Source organism: Haemaphysalis longicornis, unplaced genomic scaffold (assembly GCF_048455015.1).
Source record: "Haemaphysalis longicornis isolate Haplotype H1 unplaced genomic scaffold, Haemaphysalis longicornis Haplotype H1 scaffold_10, whole genome shotgun sequence".
NCBI lineage: Eukaryota > Metazoa > Arthropoda > Arachnida > Ixodida > Ixodidae > Haemaphysalis > Haemaphysalis longicornis.
Genome location: NW_027526204.1, coordinates 8,735,141 through 8,751,957, shown reverse-complemented (window position 1 = coordinate 8,751,957; position 16,817 = coordinate 8,735,141). Strand labels below are relative to the sequence as shown.

The 16,817-nt window shown below is 45.6% G+C and overlaps 1 protein-coding gene across 7 annotated transcripts in view; it reads left to right on the top strand.

Annotated features, from left to right (window-relative positions):
* Positions 1-16,374, top strand: part of LOC144158156 (uncharacterized) — a 70,260-nt gene extending 53,886 nt beyond the window's left edge. For 4 of the 7 annotated variants that reach the window (XM_077688814.1, XM_077688816.1, XM_077688813.1 and 1 more), the window contains exons 8-9: positions 2,722-2,848; positions 13,923-16,374. In XM_077688814.1, coding sequence (XP_077544940.1) covers positions 2,722-2,848; positions 13,923-15,045 — 1,250 coding nt within the window. In that variant the 3' untranslated portion in view covers positions 15,046-16,374. Of the gene's footprint in view, positions 1-2,046; positions 2,655-2,721; positions 2,849-12,212 lie in introns of those variants that run through there. The other 3 variants (XM_077688815.1, XM_077688819.1, XM_077688820.1) reach the window with 3 other exon arrangements.
* The last annotated feature ends 443 nt before the right edge of the window (positions 16,375-16,817 follow it).

Sequence of the window (16,817 nt, the reverse complement as noted above, 5' to 3'; positions counted from 1 at the left end):
TATATTTGATTTGATGGTGCTTTATTGATCACAGAAGAAACAGCATACTGAAGGAGGTCCTGAACTCAGACTGCAGATGTACCTCCTGCACTATGGAACCATGTTTTCTATACAAACTAAAATTGCCACGAAAAATGGAAAATGATACAAGAATGATACTAAAAAAAATGAACTTCCTAGGTTTTTTAGATAAGGAGAAACGGCCCAACATTTCGGCGACATTTGGAAATGTGTAAAGTTTGTAATTTCTTATAAAAAAAGTTTGACTTGAAAATCAAAATAGGCATGTGAAGTCATTTCACTGCATGCAGTGGCTCCACAGAAAAAAGCCTGTGGCAATAAGTTTTACAGCTGTTAAAGTTTCCAATTTTGCATGACTCTTCTAACACGCCGGCCACATGAGCCGGCATTCGGATATGCAGCTGACCTTCAAAACAGGACCATGGAAGTTACCTTAGCAAGGTTACGAATAGGCCACACTCGCGCAACACACTCACGCCTGTCTATAGGATCTCCAACACCCCCTTGTAGCAGCTCTGGAGGGGACCAATCCATAATCCAGATTCTCATTCAGAACAAGGCACTTGAAACAGCATGACGTAAACACTTCAGAGAACTTCACATATAACATAATCCACTATACTCATTACACTTTTGAGCCAAAGTTCCGATGGTTTTGGCTAAGCATGTATAAGTTTTTGATAGAGATTCACTTTTTTTGCCTCTTCTCGTACCAACCCTAGTCTTACACTATACTCTGTTACAACTTAAGAACGGCAACGGAAGTTGCCACTGTGCCTCGTCACCACAGCCGGATGTTACTATGCGTGGCGCAAGTAGTCCATTACTGGGAATATTTTGAACATAGCGCGAGCCGTTTCCGTGATTTTTTGTACTCAATATGCTTACAAACAATTGCAGCGATGACAAACTACGCGAGAAAAGGCAGACAATACCACACATTCATAGCAGTCTCCTTTCAAAACGCGCGCGCTCGTTGACATCCGGGTCCGTCGCTTAGGCGGAGTGATACGGTACATGAGCTGTTGCTGTTCTTAACTTGTTCCCGAGTATAGTCCTGTACACCCGTCACCTTATGTATCTTTTAAGCACTTTTGCTTTTCATCCTTTCTATACACCAGCCGTCTTGTATTTTAAGCACTCTATTTGACCAGCTCTTGTACTCCGTGTTAGCTTCTCAGTAATTTTTTTGGCACTCTTTGCCCTTTGATGACCTTGTGCCAGAAAAAAATCATCATCATAAAGCTGCTGAGTGTACCTCCTTTCAAGCCACGCTGGATGCAAAAACTGCACATTTGTCAACCGTTCTTCTGTCTTAGTTTCGTTTCTTAGACACGGCCCACACACATCCAATGAAATGGAGGTGGTAGGGAGGTGATAAGCAGTGACTCATAATATTACAGTAATCAGCAGGAAGGTGCCAGGTGCTGTCGGGCATATCTGGGATGATCCACGTTTTCAGAATTGGTTTGCAAATTTCTCTCCACTCATTGGTATGCTGATTTAATGATGCTGTCCCTGTACCATTTGTGATGTTTAAGTGGCATCAGCGAAAACATGCTGCTGATCTTATATGCAAGAACAAACAGTGCCAAAAAGATTTCCAGTAGTCATTCTGCAAATTTTCGTTTTTGCCTGGGGCTCTGTTTAATGAAGCATTCGCATGCTCGTGCCATTCTGCTGTCCCTTATGCCACTTGCAGTTTTGATGCCTGCAGAGACTGCTCCAGCTTCATATTGCAAAAAATGGAAAAGGAAGAATCTCTGACTGCATTAGCCAGTGAGCATTTCTTAGTTGCAGCCATTTTTTTTGCAAACAAGTAATAATTAAAGTAACTACCCTGTTTGTGCTAGCAGTAAAGTAGACTACTCTTGTGAGGACGCCATTCAAGATAGTACTGGCACGAAATTTCAAAGCTAAAATAACTATGTAAAAGCTCCCTTTGTATATGGAGAGATACTCCCAGGAAGTTTCAATGTTGACTATTCAGTATAAGATATTTTAAATGAATTTCAAACTTTGCAGGCATGAGGAAGCTCAGAATGGATACCTTTTCGACATCAACATCAACATGGCGCAGTTAGCGCCTCGCCCCAACTGCCAACATCGGGGCTCTCGCGCCACAGCCAAGGTGCTGTCTGCTGTTGGCACACACGGCTGCACCTTGTGTATTACGTCAGTTTTGGGATTGATGTCATGCTGCCCGGGCACATGTGACCACAGCCGGTCTGGATATTCTCTTTCACCCTAGGGCCCGCATCCAGGCTGGCCGTGGTGCATTGAGAACAGTAACATTAAGAATGCTGTCCTATCGTGGTGGCCGCCTTTGTGTTTCTTTCGTCGTGACTGAAACTGACGTGAGTAGACGGGGCTGTAATACTATATGATTTGAGCTGCAATTGACCAGCCAGTGTGCCATCCTATCGTTGCTTGGCTGCTAAGCACCCATTGCAATAAAAAATATAGCACGGAAATTTTGTTAGTCCTTCTTTAATAGAAATTTGTACCTAACGCATGAGCGCATTTGTTTTTGTGTAACAAAACAGGTCAAACTTGGGTCAAACTTGCTGCCTTACACATGCCACCATATTCACGTTTGCAATTTTTATACCCTACCTCCTAACATTTGAATGAAAAGTATGCATGATTATACCACAGTGATTGCCTGTAGACACTTGGACTATCGATTTTTTTTTTCAGTTCAGGATGGTCACAACACTCAAGATGGTGCCTCGGAAAAATTCCCTGCTTCAGGAGGTGGTGCCATTGTTGCAGCAGAAGTTGGTCCTGACACCTTCTCCTGCCACCCATGTTCTGGTAACACAGGGTGGGTTGCAATAATTGCAATGTTGTTGCTTGTAGAACACACACTGTGTAAAGGACAGGCTTAGAAAAAATTCATGTTGCTCAGTGCTAGAGTATGTTCTTGCACAAATGAAAATAGAAACAGTGTATAAAACACCCAATGCATAAGGGGGAACACTGGTCTTAAAAACAAGTTCTTTTAATTTTCAAGTAAACTTTGGGAAACTTGTCAGTTGTGCTGCTTCTTTCCCACTGATTTCAAATATGCCATTATTTTTTTAGCTGGTCAATTATTTCCCAAGATAATTAGCCATTTTTGGTCAGACAATAGACAAAACAGTGTGGGTCATAACACTGTAATCTTTACATTTTCCAATACTATGAACCCCCTGGTGGGTGCAATAATCGAAGCAGTTTTTTGATGCATCACTTGGAACTAATTGTACAGCTCATTAAACTTCGGTGCTTGAAATGGATACTCAAAATGGTTCATTGCCACTGGTGCCGCCTAAGTTTAATGAGGTGGAAAATTAGTTCCAAGGGATGCATAAAAAAAGTGCTTCGAATACTGCATTCACCAGGGTTCATAGTGTTCGAAAATATAAAGATTAGAGTTTTATGACTGGCACTATTTTGTCTATTGTTTGACCAAAAAATCTAATTATCTCTAATTATTTTGGGAACTAATTGACCAGCTGAAAAAATAATGGCATATTTGAAATCAGTGGGAAAAAAGCAGCAAGACTGACAAGTTTCACGACGTTTACTCGAAAATGAAAAGAAGTTGTTTTAAGACCAGTGTCCCCTCTTAAATGGCCGTATGAATGTCAATATTATCACAGCCAAGATTTTCAACACTAAATCAGCAGAAGGTTTTATCTGTATGTACAGGTTGAAATAGGCACTATGGGTGAATTGGGCTAGTTGGTGTACATTTATGAAAATTTAAAACTGCTAACAATGAATCAAGGAGCAACACACTGAATAAGGACTGCAAGTTTATTGCACAATTCGTGTGGTGTACCAAGGAAAGAGAGCAACAAAGGCAGAAAAATAAGAACATCAAATTTAAAATATCAATCCATACAAGTGACAGTGAACATTGGGTGGAGGTCAGTCACTGGGATGGGTAACAAAGCTGTCAGCCATCAAGACATAGTACCCGGCTTGATAAACTTGCGGACACCCTGATTGTGGAATTGTGATCCAGCAGGTGGCCATTTTTTAATGTTGACGATTGATCATTAGGTGTGCCCTGTTCGACCTGCACCTTCTTTGGAAGTGCTAGGGGAACGTTGTACACAACACTGGAAAGGTGTAAAGACAAATGGTGCCTGTCAACTTCTTTGAGCTCATGAGATGAATACTGTCAAACCTGACTACATCGAACTTGTTACATCAAATTATCGTGTATATTGAACTATTTCTAAACGCTATATTTACTACGTGAATACATTATAAAAATTAAACTTACATTGAAGAGCAATAGCAGCGACTCGAACGTGAATTCTCGGAAAAGTACCCCTTCCTCCCCAAGTTTGCTTTTCTTCTTCATGGCAGAGGTGAAACACATTGGCGCACTCTGAAATTGGCTTTGCCCAGCCATTCATGAACAGTTTTTTCTTCTCGCTCTGACTATCATATCACACCATGTAGGGTGAGCCATTGGCACCCCCCCTGCAAAAATGATCCTGGCCCATCTGCTGCATTTGCTCAAAGAGCCAGTCGTAGGAGAGTTGCCTCGCTGTTTTTATTGTTTGTGGTGTTTGCTTTGTTTGCAGTTTGTAGGCTTTTTAATGCAGTGTTGCTGTGGTGGCGATTACTAAGCAGCAAGGCTTGCCCTTTGCCGTTAAGGTGGCAGTCAAATTGAGTTGAATGGTGAAAGTTGAGTGCCCCATGATGCACAAGATTCCGAGGAGAACCCTCAGCACGATCTTGAATAATGAGGCAGGAATTGTAGAAATTGGCAGGGTGCCCTTTCTTTGCTGCATAGGTCTTGGGCAGACGTTACAAATGAAACCATCGTAAACTTCTTCAGACGTGGCGGCATTTGTGCACGTGTGGTTCTTTGACAATCCTGATAAGTGCAATGGTGTCGGTGTTGCCAAAGTTTGGAGCAAGCTGTCAGAACTTTGGGAAGCCATTGCCAGATCAACTTGCAGCAAGTTTGTGAGTGTGGACAATGGTGCCGTGACCACGGCAGATTTTGGAAACTGAGACTGCATTGCCAACGTCGTACCAAGTGGAACTGAACGTGGGCTGTAAGGCCACTTGCAATGTCGTTTACCTTAAACCTGCACCTCACTGGTGACTATAGGTGTAGCTTCCAAGCTGTTTAACCAACTCGTGTCGTGGAACCGACACTTCTCCATGACCGCATTCATTGTGGTATCTTGAGGTGCCAGTCCGTCTGGGCAGTGTCGAATCTCCATATGGGCATGCGGCAGTCGTATCACCATCATCGTGTAGACCGTGCGAGTAAATATGTCATCCCCGCTAAGGGCAGTCATGGTCCAGGTCTGCCTTGCGTCGTTATTCCGCTACATTTTCTGGTGCCGTTAAACCCGGGAGGATGACCGCACGCGACGACGACGGAGACCACCTACGTCCCGTCCGGTTTGAGGTTCCTAGAACCCCGCGATTACGACTGTTGTTCCGCTGATCAGCCCTGCCCTCAGCTGGAGGTTGGCATGGCTGGCCCTGACCGCCCACCTACGACTGACTGGAACCGTCAACAAGACTCAGATACGCCCCGTCACGTCCAGGGTACCATGCTTGGGAGCAACTGTACGTCCCCCGAGTACCAAGCTGGTGACGACCTGGACGCCCACGTTCGTTGGGAAAGGTTCTTTGTGCTGCAGTTACGAGGCTGCTTAAGGCAGCGACCACACTTCAGCAAGCTCTCTCACCATCTGTGTCGGACTTGGAGATTGCTATCAACGAGCTCGAACAGAAGGACGCCGAACTCAACAAGCTGAATGATATGGTAGGTGAGCTGCTGGAACGAGACGAGTTCGAACACGATTGCTACGACCTTTTGCACTACCAGGAGAGGATATGCGGGGCCCTCAGTAGGCTGCGATCGACTTTGAACGATCTGCGGGCAGCCGGCATGAAGTTTACCGGAAAGGGAACTTCACACCGTCCACATGAACCCTCCCATGTCGGCTCGCACACGTGGACTTCACCAGTTGTCCTGCCGATGCTGCAGGTTTCAACTTTCAACGGTGAGCTACGTGGGTGCAAGGGGTATCGGTGCCGTGTCGAGACGACGGCCCACCGCCACGTTCCAGGTATTGACAACGAGAGAGCCAGCACCGAGGTAGTGTCAAGCGACCCAGCGAAAAACAACTGTGAAGAACGTGAGGCCATGCCAGCCGCATACAAGGACAACTCAGCGGCTTCCGTCCAAGTACACAACAGAACACGTGACATAAATGACCTGAACGAAAGGATAGAGCCACTACTGTGTGAGCTTGAGTTCGAGTACATCTTTTTTCCCGACTTCATGAAGGGTGAACCGTTACCGGACATTCGTGAAGCTCGGCTAGCACCAATCGTAGACGTAGTCCAGGAGGTTGCATCCAAATGCACATATGTGTCCTTCTGGGTACCTGAAGACACTAAGGCTGAACAAGCTTTGCTGACAACTTCACGTCATTGTACCAGGCCTGGTAGAGAATCAGATGAACCTCATTGGGAGCTGACACCTATCAGGAAAATGCACTCGTCAGGAACGGAGGTAGAGGAGAAAATCCACGGGAGGCTCAAAACCAATCTAAGAACATGGCTCGGCTGTCTTTGCACGAGCTAGTGCACCACCAAGGCACTGACAGTTGCGCGACGCCTTTCAGGAAATGGCTACAAGACTGTGGAATATCAAACTATTCAAAAGGCTGGATACAGGGTTTTGTTGACGACCACTTCGCTTTGGCGACGCCAGGCTGTGCTCAAAGCTGCACGACGGCGCATGCACCGCTGGAGACACAAGAGGACAGCATATCCCGACAGCTCTTTCAGGATGGACCTTAAAGGCCAACTGCAACGAAAATTTACCTGCCCTAAATTCTGCTTCAATGTGTCGTGTGCACCTCTAAAGTCCCTTGTGACCTAAGTTTAAACTTCACAAACGCGCAGTCTTTTAAGTGCGAATGCACTTTATAAGCGACCCCAAACCATCCACCGCCGGCGGCGGCGGCGGCGGCGTCCGCAGTGCTCCTCTATATTTAAAAAAGAAACAGCATCCGGCGCCAGGTTTCGATCCGAGGACTTTGCGGCCGCAGCGCGACGCTCTACCGACCAAGCCACGGACACGACGCTGATATCAGTGTTAGTGACGCGCCTTATATCTTTAACGCATTCAAACTACGTCGTCAGCGGCGTGCGTTGGCGACTCAGCGGCGTTATAGCGGCTTGATAACTGCGTGGTGTACACGTGATACTACAAACCCGATGGAAGAGATGGAAGAGAAGGCGGCGAGGCGGTGGGCTGTGGGGGCCGAGCGCAAGCGCCGCAAGCGGGCCGACAACCGTGCATTCGCACTTTCACATTCTCCCCCTCGGGGAAATGCGGGGGAATTTTTTATTAAAACCGTTCGAAAACACGCCCCTTCAGCCGACGTAGCACCTAGCGGAGTGTCGCCGCAACTTGTCGCCACTGCGGCGGCCAGTCAGGACTCTTGTGCGGCCGTCGCCTCTCCTCAGTAGCCCTTTTACGTGTGGCCTCACGGGAGTGAGCAGTGTAATTCGTGCTTCTTGCATGAATAATTGTTTTCGCGCGTTTCCGTAATGCGAGAAGTTGAAGAAACTCGGGGTTGCCGATACATAAAGAGCAAATTTGAAAAGTGCGGGGGCGGTCTAGAGCGAATACGGCAGTAGCACAACGGCCGATTTCGAGGTCGCGACGGTGGCAGCAGGCTCTCGGTCGACTCGAGGAGCATGCAAAACGCGTGTACGGCCTACGTGAGGCGATACGCTGTTGGCGCGACTGGTTGGCGGTGCGGCGGCGCGCGAACGACTACGGCAGCTGTGCGGCACACTGCGAGCTTGCAGCCGAGCATCTCTACGAGTGCTTAGTACGTAAAACGGCCGACACGAGAGGATACGCTGTTGTCATGGCCGCTCGGTGCGTCGGCGCGCGAACGACTACGGCGGCTGTGCACCGCGCTGCAAGCTCGCGGCTGGGCGTCTCTACAAGCAGAACGGCCGGCGCGAGACGATACGCTGTTGTCGCAGCCGGTCGGGGCGTGAACGAGTACGGCAGCTAGCTGTGCGGCCCACTGCACAATCGGCCGGTCGACTTTTGGAGCGCGAATACGCCGACACCATCGAAGAGCTCTGCGCCGACGCGAGGTGATACGCTGTTGTCACTGTTATCGCGCCGGTCGGGGCGCGGAGGAGTATAGCAGGTGGTGCACTACATGAAATCGATTCAGCTCAAACAACTTCGTCAAAAAACAAGTAAATACTAGTCGCTGTTGGCAACATTTTTCTCGCCAGTTAGAAAAAAAAACATAAAAAACGAGGCCACATTTTACAGCACTGAGCCTTGGTTACTGCTTCACGAGTGAAGATGCTGCAGTGCTTTCGTCGCTGCATGGCATCATTGTCTAAAGATTTGGCGTGGGCACCCTGCTAACTGGAACAAAACTGCCCGTGTAAACAAAAATAAAAAATTCCAGTCGTCTTTACATTCACGCAGAAGACCAGCATGCTTCTGCGTGAATGTAATGTTGTGGCCTCAGCTGCTACATCTCTTTATATAATGTAGAGAAGCATATGCTGTCATAGGCATCGATTCAGCAAGGCTTGAAAGTGGGCTAGTTGGAGGTGTTTCAACATCTAAAGTGCAGTTTGCACGCTACCTGATGTGAAAACGTGTGACGAACAGGGAAAGAAACACAGGAACAGACGAGGTGAAGCACAAACTAAAACAGTTTATTAGCATGAAAAGGGGGCTATACGCCTCGAGAACTGCCTGTAGGGGTGACACTGAAATCTCCCTAGCGACCCAATTTGAAAGCAGCTGTGGGACGCTTTGGCCCATTCCTGACTGTCGCCGCTGCTTTTGGGGGACGTTCACGACTGAAATTTCCCGTTTGTATGTGTTTGCAATACATATTAATGTGGTGAACTCACTCTCTTCGCAAATGTGGTGTATTTACGTGAGTGGAAACATTTTTAATGCGATCTCAGTGTTGTACATTCGGTCTGTATGCGCGTCAGGTGTGTGTTACAGGCCAGCATCGCGCAGCCGGCATAAACATGAAGCTGACTGTAATCTCATTGCCCTGAAATTTACTAACAGAGAATTCATTTGCAGCATTTCCTCAGATGGTCAAGCTACGGCTATACACTGATGTGAATGGGTTTTGTGCGCTTGCATAATCTAGCCGAGCCCTCATACCTGACAGCACGCCAGCTACATTTGCCGATATCATACCTCAAATATTGATCACTACGTGGCACACGCAGTGTGGCATAGCATTTCACGAACATTCTGTGAAAAAAGTATGGTGGATAATGCAAAATTATACAGGGATCAGCACACGGTAGACTTTAATGCCGGGTCGTCTTCTTTTGAGGTGAGCGCTCACAAACGTTCATCTGCTACATACCGGGTGCACGAGGTATATGAGAACAGAATGCTTCCGTCAGGCACAACAGAATATCTCCGGCAAAATCAGACATATTTTCATCAAACTTTGCGAAGTACTTCTCCTATGGTGTATTTCCGTAACTGCTCAATCCGCCATCGACCGCAATAAGTGATTCGATTCGGTTCCGCAAACGGCTGCATGCGCGGATCAGGTGCTACTTAGAGATGTTGGCCATTGAGTGAGAAATGGTGGCCTTTAACGAGTCTCTTGTATTATGCGGGTCGTTGTTGGCCTCTTCCTCAACGATGCCCCAAACATAGTAGTCGAGCGGATTTAAATCTGGAGAACTAGGAGGCCACAAGTTGGGGGTGATGGGGTCGCAGAAGTTTTCAGCCGTGCCACTATTGGGGGATGCAGGCGGTGCGGACAGGAGCCGAATCTTGCTGAAAGGACAATGGTCTTTCCTTAGAAGCACTCTCTATCCATGGCTTTACAACAGGGGCAAGCGCATCCACATAACCAGAAGCATTAACCCGGAGTCCTGCAATAAAAGTGTTGTGGCATGACATCACCCTTATTGCAGTCAATGGATAGCACCGTTGCCGGGGAAATTAAGGGGTTATGGTGATGTCTGACCGCTGACTGCTTTTTCCTTTTCGCCACTGATGCCACGTGACTGCCACAATCAGTTCTGTCCACAACTTGTAAATGAAAGACTTCACTACTTTCAGAAAGGTGGCTATTCCCAAGTCGGTGGGGTGCGCGGCCAGGGCGACAAGGACTACATGGCATTTTATTTCCTGCTTCAACTCGTACACTTCCATCTTTGAACAAACTGCGCAGCATTAATGATAAGGGGTAGACGAACAAGAAGCCATACGCCTAGATATATATGATGAGGCTGCTGGTGTGTATAGCGATAAGTAAAAGCGTTCTCAAATACCTCACGCACCTGGTATATCCTCCGTGAGCAGAGCAGCGACGTGCTCATAGGTTAAGCAGCATACGCGACTACACGCTCGTTCGAAACATCACCATATGGCACAGTGAGCCTGTATAAACTAGCACAACTTAAAATCAGAGGGCCTTATCACATACCACACTCATGCGACACCTTTTATCCTTCATGAACTGCCTATACTGTACTTCGAAAGATGCGTCCACCAAGTGATCAGCTGTTCATTGTAGTCGAAAAATGAAAGGAAAGTGAACTTGTAGCCTGTGTCTGTGATTACTAAACCGTTCTTTCCTGGATTTCGTTCCGCATTCGGGCACACTGATAGTTAAGCGTACCCTTCCCTCCTCTCCACCCCCTCATATCCGGCGAAATCGTAGTGCTTTTTGCATCAAGTTCGGTCTGGTGAGTCCTACCTGGCGAAGTTTGAATGGATGTCTTTAGCATTTCGGAACCTGCACTGGGTTTTTTTTTTCACTCCGGTACGAGCTAATTTGTTTCACTTGCAGACCATTTATTATTTCATGGTTTCATTAACTTTCCTTGGTCATTGTTATAAGCTGTCAGTGTGCACATATTTAATGACGCAGAGCCTTAAAATATGCTTAACATTTTTGTGTTGCATTTATTTCCCTGAAATGCACAAGTGGTTGTCAGATTTTTCTTCGTTGTATATATTCGAAATGAGGCCGCATTCGTTGTACGCACTGCAAGGCGAAACCGATGTCTCCCTGTGCCAGTATCTCATCTAAATGAGGCAACAATGCAATTCACTTGTGCCTGACGTATTCGGAAGTGACAGTGGTGACATTCTGCTGCCGTCCGTTGCGGCTCGATCAGGAAGCGCGCAGAACCGCGGCCATGGATAGCTTTTGTTGGCGTTCAAGCACTCTATCAAGCCGCAGCTATTTTTTGAAGTGCCTTAAACGTAGTATTTGCCAATAGACATGACCATATAACAAGTTGTTTAGAGCGCAGAAAGGCAACAAGAAGCGAAAGTTAAGCAAAACTCTGCGTGAGCCCCTATCAGCCACCCAGCTGCCATCCCATAGACACCGCGGAGAAGCGATGGCAGGCAGCGCAGTCATCGGGAAGCTCGAGTCGTATATATGAAAAATCTAAAAAGCACACACTCGAAAAAATACAACTTATTGATAAACAGAATATGCGAAAGTTGAAAATTGGGTGAGTTGGTAATGGTGCATCTGAAAAAACAAACGGCGCGCAAATTAATGGGGACAAGAACACATGAAGACAAACTGTGTGCAGTTTGTTTTTTGAGATGGTATCTATTCCTTATCTATGAAACCTGTCAAAAGCCTTTTGAAGTGGCGCTAATGCTTCCGCTCTTGACAACATTGCAAATGCTTCAAGTACTTCATGAGTAATCTTGTGTTTCGAGCAAAACAAGATAGTTGCCCTCTCAAAATCTGGTGAACAACCCTTAACACAACCATTGACCTGCAAGGCCAAATTTTCATTTACCGCCAGTGGCGCACATGCATTGTGGTGTTCCCTTAATCTGTCATTGAGACAGCGTCCTGATTGACTCACATGAGACCTACCACAACTGAGAGGGATCTTGTATGCAATGCTTTCTGTGCAGTTGACAAACTTGCACCTGTGCCATGTGCCACATTCGAAATCTTTTTTCTTCTGATTTGCAGTCTTGCAGTCCTTTAATGGAGCAGAGAACAAATCCGGGATATTATATTTGGTGCCCACTTTTTTTAGCCAGTGCGAAACCCTATGAATATAGTTCGTGACATTTGGCCGCTTTACAGGTCTTTCCTTACTCTTCTCAGGGCTGTTTGTGTTTTTCACTTTTGCAGCACTGTCTGTCACCGAGGCAAGATGTGTCCAGTAACCACTATTTTTTAGCCTTGTACATTGTCGATCAAAGCTGTCCCTCACTTTGGGCGAGCACTATTTTTTGATTGCTCGCGTACTGCAAAAATTACAATTCCGTGCGTTATCAGTTTGGTGTGCAAAGAGTATAAGGGAGCAGTTCCTTTTCTCCTCTCGTGTGATAGGCCCAACATGTGTAGAATTCTCCTTTTAGAAAATGGTAAAGAAAGTGCAAGCATTTTTTTCTGGCTTTTCGGGTGTGAACCACATGCAACCCGCGGAACTGTTTCATAATTTTATGGATGGCTCTGTCAAGGTTTGCTGGCAAAGGCATGCATACTAATCAACATAGTGGAAACATCTTGTTACACCAAGCGGTGTCAATTCCTTGAGGAGCTTCATATCCCGTTTTGCCAAGTAAATGTCTGCTATACTCCGGTACAAGTTAAGAACGACAGTGGAGGTTGCCACTGTGTCTCATCACAGAGCTGGATGTTACTCTGCGCAGCTCAAGTGGTGCGTCATTGGGAATATTTTTAACATGGCACGGACCGTTTTTGTGATTTTTCCAACTTAATATGCTTTTAATTGACTGAAGCAATGACAAACAAACTACATAAGAAAAGGCAGACAATATCGTGCATTCATAGCAATCTTGCAAAATGCGCACACCCGTTGGCATCCCGGTCTGTCGCTTAGGCGGAGTGATATCGTACATGAGCCATTGCCATTAACTTGTTCTCGCATATAACACCGGTGCTATGCAGGAACGAATGGTGACATCATCTTGCTGGAAATAGATGGTCCCTTCGAATTGAATGCACACTAACCACAAATAAATACTGAGCAGATCCAAGAAATCAGTAATGATAACATACATTTCATTCTAGAACTTGATTGCTCTATAGGTAAGTATGGAGTCCCCAACTTCCAAAAAAAGGTGTTCTTGCAGAACACTGTAAAACAGTTCTTTCACATCTTAAAAACTGGGGGAAGGGAATAGTACAGAGAAAACTAATGATGTTCCTGAAGTTGCAGACCAGGCAGTCGCAGCAGTTGCAGAGTTGCTGATGAGGCTGTTGAATGTGGGACGTTGGAAAGATGCCAGGGTAACAGGAAATAAATGCAGGCCGACAAGACGGGAATTTGCTGTTTTAAACGATGAACTATACCAAGCGAGGGCTCATGGTGCTGTTGAATTTTCAGAAAACGGAATAGACCTTGAGAATTACGTTTTGGCCCCAAAATACAAAAAGCGCTTGCGGTGCACCATGGCATTCCTAGAAGTCCAGTCGCAGCAAAAGGCTCCATTAGACGGTGTGGCAGCTGTGGAATGCGGTGAAATTAAATTGAGTTGAGTAAATGTCCACTGTTTATTGGTGGCGGAGCTAGACAGGGAGAGAAAAAAGTCACAGTTCGGCAGGGCGGCAGAAAACTATCATCTTTGGAGATTTGCAGTGAAGTGAGCAGATGTGCCGTAATTTTTTAATTTAGTCAATCTGTATAGTTCGAATTAAATCCTCTGCAAATAGTCGCACACCTTGGACCTTCACTGCACTGTGTACTGTGGGAATGTTTACGTAAACACTGCGTTTCTGGGCACAAAACCAGTTTGTTAGGTCAAGATGTCATTTAGCTTGTTTCTTGCATTATTCTGACCCATTCTAATCTTGTGTCTCAATTTTCCCACTGAGGAGTTTTTCTACTGAAAGCAAGAAAATCCAGTTGGGAGGGAAGCTGCACTCCAGTCTGTCCGAGAAACAACGCGACCACCACATTTCTCATGGGGAAGTTTGTCCCATGAAAACAACCTCCATCTGCACTTTTGGCCCAAACTTGCTTCATAAAAAGTGCAGCCTGGACATACATATGGAACTGTACACCGGCAAGAACCCCCTTGTGTGTAGCACCTGTAATAAGAGCTTCAATTGCCGACCCGCCCTGCTTAGGCATGAGGTATGGCACTCTGGTGAGAAGCCCTACATGTGTAACATCTGTTCGAAGAGCTTTACTTATAGAGCCGATCTGGTTAATCATGAAAGAGTGCACTCTGGTGAGAAGCCCTACGCCTGCAGCATTTGCGGGAAATGCTTTACTACAATTAGCCAACTGGCTCGTCATAAAAGATTGCACTCCAGTGAAAAACCTTATGTGTGTACCATCTGTCAGAAAGGCTTTAAGGAAAAATGCCTACTGAGTAATCATTTAAAATTGCACTCTGGCGAGAGACCCTATGTGTGTAGCGTCTGTCAACAGAGCTTCACTCAAAGAGGCCACCTGGTTACTCATGAAAGATTGCACTCCGGGGAAAGGCCTTACGTGTGTAGCATATGTCAGAAGAGCTTTACTCAAAGTGGCCACCTGGTTGCTCATGAAAGATTGCACTCTGGCAAGAAACCCTACGTGTGTAGCATCTGTCAGAAGAGCTTTACTCAAAGAGGCCAGCTGGCTGTTCATGAAAGATTGCACTCTGGTGAAAGGCCTTATGTGTGTAGCATCTGTCAAAAGAGCTTTAGGGAAAAGCGCAACCTGGTTGCCCATGAAACATTGCACTCTGGCAAAAAGCCCTATGTGTGTAGCGTGTGCCAGAAGAGCTTTACTGTAAGATCGAGCCTGGTTTGTCATGAAAGATCGCACTCTGCTGAGAAGCCCTATGTGTGTAGCATCTGTCAGAAGACGTTTACTCAAAAGGGTAACCTGGTTGCTCATGAAAGGTTGCACACCGGTGAAAAGCCTTATGTGTGTGGCATCTGTCAGAAGAGCTTTAGTGAAAAACGCAGACTGGTTGCTCATGAAAGAGTGCACTCTGGCGAGTAGCCATTCATTTGTATCTTCAGTTTGTGTATCTTTACACAGAGACCACCTGGGCCTGCATGAGATTGAACTATGGTGAGAGGCCCTGTTAGTGTAGCATCTGTGAGAAAAGCTTATTGCAGTGTCCTAGGTAGTTATCCATAAAGTATTGCACTCTGATAAGAGGCCCCATGCATGTAGCACCTGTAAGGGTAATGAGGTAGTACGCAGTTTCCAATATCTAAATAACAGCCATGTCTGCCATAGTGATAATATGCAGACGGGACCTGATTGTTTGTAGGGTTTTAACACGCCGACGCAACCCAGGCGATGAGGCGTAGTAGAGGGCTCCGGATTAATTGTGACCACCTGGGGATCTTTGACGTGCACCGAAATCTCATACACACGGGTGTTTTTGCTTTTCGCCTCCATCAGAAAAGCAGCCGCCGTGGTGGGAATCTAACCCGCGACCTCATCCTCAGCAGCAGAACGCCTCAGATGGGACCTGTCAAACATGTTATTGTAGAGGTCGCCCCTATACTTGTGCTTACGTTCAACCTTGGAATCATGCAAGCAGTTTTCCTAGCACGAATGCAAGCTGCGAAAGTCATTCCTACATATAAGAAATATAATAAAAATGGATTTGGTTACCATCATCCCATCTCAATTCTCCAAGTACTTGGCAAAGGGGTTGAAAAAGTTACTTTCGTAAATGTTTGAAATTTCGCAAAAATTTTCAAACACTGTATGGATGTTTACACTGATGGTCTACCAAACTGGCCTCACTTACATAAAAAAATATCTTTTAGAATTACAAGAAAAACAAAATGTTGCACATGCCCTCTTCGTAGACTTTACAAAAGCCTTCAGTTCCGTATCACATAATATCCTGTTTAAAAAACTGAAAGCATGTGGTTTTTGTAGCCATGCATTAGTCTTCATTAAGTCATATCTGAGCCAACATTGCGAATATATAATATACCTTACCCTACACAAAAATAGAAAAATGGATTTTAGACTGCCACAGATGTTGTTTGTTTGCCCTCATTGTTGAACCGGCTATGTAAATTTGACATAGCTCCCACAAAATCCAACCCACAAGATATCAGTTTGTTGGCAAGTTCACACCAAATTCATGTATATTTTTGTTGTGAAGTGCTTTGGCTTCCCACTGTCTTACACTTTTTTGTCACATTTCCGTATTGGTAGTGCGGAATGTTGACCACCCTACCTTTGTTTTGTATTACATAGGGCCAAGGGCAAGCCAGGTGATCTAGTATGGCTTTTTTTGTTGGCCCCACTGCTTGATGTATGCACATTTACATTGATGGAAATAAAGAATGCATTCATTCATTCTCTCCATGTGATAGCGCTGCCATAGTGTGTATATATTTTGTCTCATATTGTTACTGGGGTCTCAGTTTGCCGCAATTTTTATTTCTATTGTTGCATTTGGGTTTGCTCACTATGCTGCTGCTGTGGGGATTCTTAGGCTGGTCAAGTTGGGTTTCAGCAACTTTTTCCAAAGTTAACTCAAAGTTTTGTATATACAATTTGGGAAATAAGCTCTTTTAATGTCAATTTTTTGTCCTTCAGGACAGTGCTAACCTGTCAGATAGACATTTTTTAATCATAATAAGTTTAGCGCCACCATGGAAACATACATCAGTGTCTCACTGCATTGAGACTTATAAATTGAATATTGTGCTGTAGGATGAAGCAATATTTTATGCCCACAGACTAGGAAAGTTTTCACTAAATGAACGCCATCCAGTATTAACGTTCACCAGTTGAAA